This window comes from Palaemon carinicauda, chromosome 9 (genome assembly GCF_036898095.1).
Source record: "Palaemon carinicauda isolate YSFRI2023 chromosome 9, ASM3689809v2, whole genome shotgun sequence".
Classification (NCBI taxonomy): domain Eukaryota; kingdom Metazoa; phylum Arthropoda; class Malacostraca; order Decapoda; family Palaemonidae; genus Palaemon; species Palaemon carinicauda.
In genome coordinates this window covers 152,314,739-152,322,238 of record NC_090733.1, presented here as the reverse complement: position 1 = coordinate 152,322,238, position 7,500 = coordinate 152,314,739, and the positions used below count along the sequence as shown (strand labels likewise).

At 35.9% G+C, this 7,500-nt stretch overlaps 1 protein-coding gene across 1 annotated transcript in view; it reads right to left on the bottom strand.

The window, feature by feature from the left end:
* The window catches only part of LOC137646704 (thyrotropin receptor-like), a 68,662-nt gene that overhangs the window by 29,405 nt on the left and 31,757 nt on the right, over positions 1 to 7,500 (bottom strand). Inside the window, exons 12-14 of the mRNA XM_068379811.1 lie at positions 3,235 to 3,306; positions 2,401 to 2,571; positions 1,148 to 1,284 (exon numbers count right to left, since the gene is read on the bottom strand). Of these exons, the coding sequence (XP_068235912.1) occupies positions 1,148 to 1,284; positions 2,401 to 2,571; positions 3,235 to 3,306 (380 nt within the window). The remainder of the gene's footprint in view (positions 1 to 1,147; positions 1,285 to 2,400; positions 2,572 to 3,234; positions 3,307 to 7,500) is intronic.

Here is a 7,500-nt window from a genome sequence, read left to right as displayed (position 1 = left end):
TATTATTATTATTATTATTATTATTATTATTATTATTATTAATTGCTAAGCTACAATCCTAATTGGAAAATCAGGATGCTATAAGCCCAGGGGCCCCAACATGGAAAATAGCCCAGTGAGGAAAGGAAACAAGGAAAAATGAAATATTTTAAGAACAGTAGCATTAAAATAAATATTGCAAGTTTAAACTTCTGAAGTTCTTAGACGCAATTTTCAAGGGTTTAACGCGCGAATAAAAGATTTTTTTCTTCTTTATCTAAATCGTTTAAGGCTGTAAGGACGTTTTTAGACAACTGTAACCTGATGAAGAATGAAGTCTCCTTTCTAATCTAACAAAAACTCTGATGGTTCTTTATGAAATTTTGCTTCTTGGTGAAGAATGACACCAAAAAATGCGCAATGACGTATCGGAATGAGACTGAATATTTATAGTAGTCATTTTGGGATTGAGTGAGATGTGAATTTCATTAATGTCTAATATAAAAAATGCAATCCCGTCAGTATTAATTTATTCCCTAGATATTGTAAAATAAAACTCCCGTGGGAAAATCAAGTAATAAATATATGCTACGTAATTATGTTTTCGTTTAATTAATAAACTATTTCTAAAACTCCAGTTATTTCGCTACCATTCTTTCTATATGCAAACCCAGAAACAGCTAATGTACGTTCCCGTTGGGAAAATGGACCATGAAGACAATAGTACCTTTTCTAATAATGTCATTGATAACAACCAAAAGTAAGCATACTTAATATGTACAACTTATAATATAAGCAATCTATACTACTACTTATCCTAAAGGAATTGCAACATCTAAAGTTATGAGATAATACTATGTTGCACAGCATATTATAGATAGTTAGTTACTCTAATAAAAATGCATTTGATGCAAATAGTTCCTCTAAAAATATTACAGTTGAAAAGCAGTTATATGGCTCATCAAGATTACTACTACTTATCATAAAGGAACTGCAACATCTAAAGATATGAGATAATACTATGTTGCACAGTATAATGTACAGTGTATAGTTAGTTACTTTAACAATAATACAATTGATGCAAATAGTTAGTTACTGGGATCAGAGAAGTTACGAGAATTTTCGAATTTACTGTACATGACAAGTTTCCAACTCATCGTGACCTTACCGGGTTCTGGGACTTCTGACCAAATTCGGGAGTTGTTCCAGAGCAGGTCATGCATTCCCTGGAACTCCGAGACGTCGAACAGGACGTCTTCGCCTATGGGGACCTCTTCCTTCTCCTCGGCCTCCTCCTCTTCGATGCTGGGAGGGAAGACACAATAGGTAAAGATGGAAAAGTGTGCCAGTAGGATGATCAGATGATAAGTATAAAGTGTTCAACAATATTTAGCAATTGTTTATCTTAACTACCAGGTAACTTCTTCTCTGTTTGCCTTACTGGATGGCTGATAGTGAACATGTATTTAGTAATGTTGTCTTTAGGCTGAGCCTATTTAAAATTAGTGCGAGGGGCAATTGCATCTACACCAGTAACAGGGACAAATCTAACCATTTCATTATAATGGCTGAATCTAGTCGTAGTCTGGTGTTTGAATTATATTCTTTAATTGGATAGTCAAGACGATTTAATGACACATGTAGTAATATGAATATGTATTACTTTACTTTACTTTAAGGGCTGTTTTCCTAGTCTTATCACACAGACAAAGCTTGTGCCCTACAGGACCTACAAGATTAAAGTCATACATATAGTCTGTAACGACAAGAATATACATTACGCATGACGTTGCGTATGAACAGGATAAAAACACCTGAAAATAGTGAATATGAAGAGTATTTGTGCACTGGATTTACTAGGAAAATCTTGAACTCTGACAAAGAGAATGAAAGGAAAGAAACTAAAACAAGATAAACAAAAGAGTAGAACACTTGCTTCATTGTCAAGATAGTGAAAAAACCTTAGCAGTTCCTTATGAATATGATAGTTAGCCAACTCTAGTGGGTCACACTCAGGGTCAGGAAAGGCGTGTCGTAGTGACGTTATCCCAAAGTCTTGATGAGAACTGGATGGTTAACACTTTATGTCAATAATTCTCAGAGAAAATGGGGTCGTACATTATATATATATATATATATATATATATATATATATATATACAGTATATATATATATATATATATATATACACACATATATACACATACAGTATATATAGTATATATATATATATATATATATATATACTGCATATACATATACATCAATATATACTGTATATGTATATATTTTATATATATATATATATATATATATATATATATATATATATATATATATATATACAGAGAGAGAGAGAGAGAGAGAGAGAGAGAGAGAGAGAGAGAGATACAAATCCGAAAACTAGTCAATTGACTTACTTGAGAAATGGACAGCAGTGGTAGGCGTAAGAGAGCGTAAGCGTATGCACTTTGGGGAAGCTCTCCGGTCCAGGAAACTCCTTCAGATACGGATTGTTGTGAACTTTGATGGACACCACGCGTTCGAGACCTCGGTGAGGGAGTTCGGGGAACACGTTGTCTCCGAGGTTTCTGTCGAGCGTTGGAATATATAAGGTAAAAGAATTCCAGGAGAAATTTCATCTGTTATTGTAACACTGTAACAATATTATCAATAATTGTGTATTATTGATGTAATATGGTAATGATTTTAAGTTTTGTTATATTGATATAATGATATTTCACAAATAATCTTATTTAATTTTCCTGGCCTCTTATCATTATTCCAAAAACCGATTTAGAGAGAGAGAGAGAGAGAGAGAGAGAGAGAGAGAGAGAGAGAGAGAGAGATTTATTTTTTTAACCTGTTATCATTATTCCAGAAAAGGCTTAAAGACAAGAAGTGTGCGTATGAGAGAGAGAGAGAGAGAGAGAGAGAGAGAGAGAGAGAGAGAGAGAGAGAGAGAGAGAGAGAGAGAGAGAGAGAGAGAGAACGCTTAAAGACAAGAAGTGTGTTTATGAGTGAGAAAGAATGAGTATTTTTTTGCCTGTTATTATTCCAGAAAATGCTTAAAGACAAGAGAGAGAGAGAGAGAGAGAGAGAGAGAGAGAGAGAGAGAGAGAGAGAGAGAGAGAGAGAGAGAGAGAGAGAGAATACGGTAGTGAAACAACAGTACTGCAACGCACATTACATTAATTTTTTTCCACGACTACGTACTGTATCTTGTAATACGGTAACCACCTTTTCATACTTACATGTCCTCAATACTGACCAACGGAAGGAAAGCATCCTCGTCTATCTGGACAATTTTGTTATGCTGAAGTGCTCTGAAAATACAGGAATCTGGTGTAATGAAACTGCTTTTGGGAAGATTGTAATCTCTTTTTTTTATGAATGCTAATATATGATTTCTTTTATAAACAGTTTTGAATCTTTTCTGTCATTATAGTTTACTCTCTGAGGATTATTTAATGTCTTGGGAAACATTTATAACTAATTTACTTATATAATTAATGCCTTCTAATTTTGCTCCATCGAAAGTATAGGCTGGCCTTAGCATTGGTATTTTTACATGAAACAAACGGGATGGATAATTTAATCCAACGACGTTATTATTATTATTATTATTATTATTATTATTATTATTATTACTTGCTAAGCTATAACCCTAGTTGGAAAAGCAGAATGCTATAAGCCCAAGGGTTCCAACAGGGAAAATAGCTCAGTGAGGAAAGGAAATAGGGAAAACTACATGAAAAGTTCAAGAGCAATAATAACATTAAAATAAATCTTTCATATGAACTATAAACACGTGAAAATAACAAGAAGATAAAAACTTTAAAATAACAAGAGGAAGAGAAACAAGACAGAAGTGTGCCCGAGTGTACAAAATCAAAGAAACAAAGATAAATCTAAGTAAGGAAACTAACTGTATTAGAATATCTAAGAAAGGAAATATAACTATTGAAAAGAATCATGTTTCATACCACGAAGCAAAGGAAATGTACCATATATGCTACAATGCAACTTATCGAAGAAATTCTATCTAATCCCAGTCTAGATAGATGATAATTATATATCATGCTCATAACTAATTACTTATGAACTGGGCCAAGTTTTAATTTTCTCCAAAACTTCCAGGATTACGTTAAAGAATTCGGATAATCGATTGTTTTAAGTTCCAGTTATTTTAGGTTCTAACTTTCTAATATTTGGAAAATATAATTTTCTACTTACTTAATTTGGCTTTTAATATCATGCTATTGCTCTATCAGAGAGAAAGACGAATTAATAACAAATGATCTTATGAGTCGTGGTGGCCGATGCAGTAACGTCCCTAACTGGTGAACGCCAGACTGGGGTTAGAGTCCCGCTCAAACTCGTTAGTTTCTTTGGTCGCTGCAACCTCACCATCCTTGTGAACTAAGTATGGGGGGTTTGTGGGAGCCTATAGGTCTATCTGCTGAGTCATCAGCAGCCATTGCTTGGCCTTCCTTGGTTCTACCTTGGGTGGAGAGGGGGTTGGGCGCTGATCATATGTATATATGGTCAGTCTCTATGGCATTGTCCTGCTTGATAGGGCAATGTCACTGTCCCTTGCCTCCATAATTCATGAGCGGTCTTTAAACCTTTATGATTTACGTATTTTAGGGGGCAGACTATACTCAATTTTTTTTAATGAGGCGCATTTGCACCGACTCGCAGCGGTGCCCTTTTAGCTCGGAAAAGTTTTCAGCTATCTGATTGGTTAGAATTATCTTGCCCAATCAATCAGCGCTCAGGAAACCTTTCTGAGCTAAAAGGGCACACTTGCAAGTCGGTACAAATCTGCCTCAATAAAAAGAATTGATTATAGTGTATTGAGGGTTATTATATGAAACAAAAATGACCGGTGATTTTTACTTGACAAAAATTCATGTTCTTAATTTAAGATGGTTCTTAATACAAATATTTTTAAGCAAATATTTAGTACCATATAACAAACAGCGATAGTCTACGATGTATATTGAAGGTTTCCTTTGCAATACTGATGTGACAAAATAGTGATGTCATATTGCCTTAAAAATTTTGATCGCCTTAAAATCTCTTCTCTTATCGGAATTTAAGTAAATCATCATAAACCAATGAAGAGTAATCCTTATCGTTCAATGGTTAACTATTTCTTAACCTCGCAAAGTAAAAATTATCAATATTATTAAATGATTAACAATTTTTCACCTATAAAAGTCAGTTTTTTTTAATCGGGCAAAATAGGATCCAAGCTAGCCTATTAATTCATCATCCCTTCCTTTTTTTTTTTTTTTTTTGATAAGAAATATATGAAACAGAGCTCAGCCTAACAAATCAGATGTTAAATCTTATTAAAGCATCTATCTGTAGCCTAATTAAATAAACTCAAAAATATAATTCCCTTTTAAATATGTGCCTGAAACCAGACTGCACAAGGTCAGACTAACAATTCTCCACTAGGATAATCACTAAAAGCGTCTAAATCAAGGAAACCTAACTGTACTTCTTTCAAATCGATAAACAAAAACATATCTCCACCGGACGAAATTCTGTCAACGTAAGAAATCTGCTTTCAATTGGAGAAAATAGTTATTTGAAATTCAATGGTATCGATAGACTGTATCAAGCGACCACATGAGCACACGAAGGACATTCCACACGAGAACACCAAATGGCATTCCACACAAGAATACAAAGGACAAAGAAAAGACATTCCACACAAGAACATGAAGGGAATTCAACACAAGAATACGAAGGGTCCACACGAGAACACAAAATGGCATTCCACACAAGAATACCAGGGCAACGAAGAACATTCCACACAAGAACATGAAGGGAATTCCACACAAGAATACGATGGGTAACGAAGAACATTCCAGACAAGAACATGAAGGGAATTCCACACAAGAATACGAAGAGCAACGAAGAACATTCCACACAAGAATACGAAGGGTAACGAAGAACTTTCCACACGAGAAAAAAAATGGCATTCCACACAAGAATATGAAGGGCAACGAAGAACATTCCACACAAGAACATGCAGGGAATTCCACACAGGAATACGAAGGGTAACGAAGAACATTCCACACGAGAAAAAATGGCATTCCACACAAGAATACGAAGGGCAACGAAGAACATTCCACACAAGAACATGAAGGGAATTCCACACAAAAATACGAAGGGCAACGAAGAACATTCCACACAAGAATACGAAGGGCAAAGAAGAACATTCCACACAAGAACATGAAGGGAATTCCACACAGGAATACGAAGGGTAACGAAGAACATTCCACACAAGAACATGAAGGGAATTCCACACAAAAATACGAAGGGCAACGAAGAACATTCCACACAAGAATACGAAGGGCAAAGAAGAACATTCCACACAAGAACATGAAGGGAATTCCACACAGGAATACGAAGGGTAACGAAGAACATTCCACACAAGAACATGAAGGGAATTCCACACAAAAATACGAAGGGCAACGAAGAACATTCCACACAAGAATACGAAGGGCAAAGAAGAACATTCCACACAAGAACATGAAGGGAATTCCACACAGGAATACGAAGGGTAACGAAGAACATTCCACACAAGAACATGAAGGGAATTCCACACAAAAATACGAAGGGCAACGAAGAACATTCCACACAAGAATACGAAGGGCAACGAAGAACATTCCACACAAGAACATGCAGGGAATTCCACACAGGAATACGAAGGGTAACGAAGAACATTCCACACGAGAAAAAATGGCATTCCACACAAGAATACGAAGGGCAACGAAGAACATTCCACACAAGAACATGAAGGGAATTCCACACAAAAATACGAAGGGCAACGAAGAACATTCCACACAAGAATACGAAGGGCAAAGAAGAACATTCCACACAAGAACATGAAGGGAATTCCACACAAGAATACGAAGGGTAACGAAGAACATTCCACACAAGAACATGAAGGGAATTCCACACAAAAATACGAAGGGCAACGAAGAACATTCCACACAAGAATACGAAGGGCAAAGAAGAACATTCCACACAAGAACATGAAGGGAATTCCACACAGGAATACGAAGGGTAACGAAGAACATTCCACACAAGAACATGAAGGGAATTCCACACAAAAATACGAAGGGCAACGAAGAACATTCCACACAAGAATACGAAGGGCAAAGAAGAACATTCCACACAAGAACATGAAGGGAATTCCACACAGGAATACGAAGGGCAACGAAGAACATTCCACACAAGAATACGAAGGGCAAAGAAGAACATTCCACACAAGAACATGAAGGGAATTCCACACAAGAATACGAAGGGTAACGAAGAACATTCCACACAAGAACATGAAGGGAATTCCACACAAAAATACGAAGGGCAACGAAGAACATTCCACACAAGAATACGAAGGGCAAAGAAGAACATTCCACACAAGAACATGAAGGGAATTCCACACAGGAATACGAAGGGTAACGAAGAACATTCCACACAAGAACATGAAGGGAATT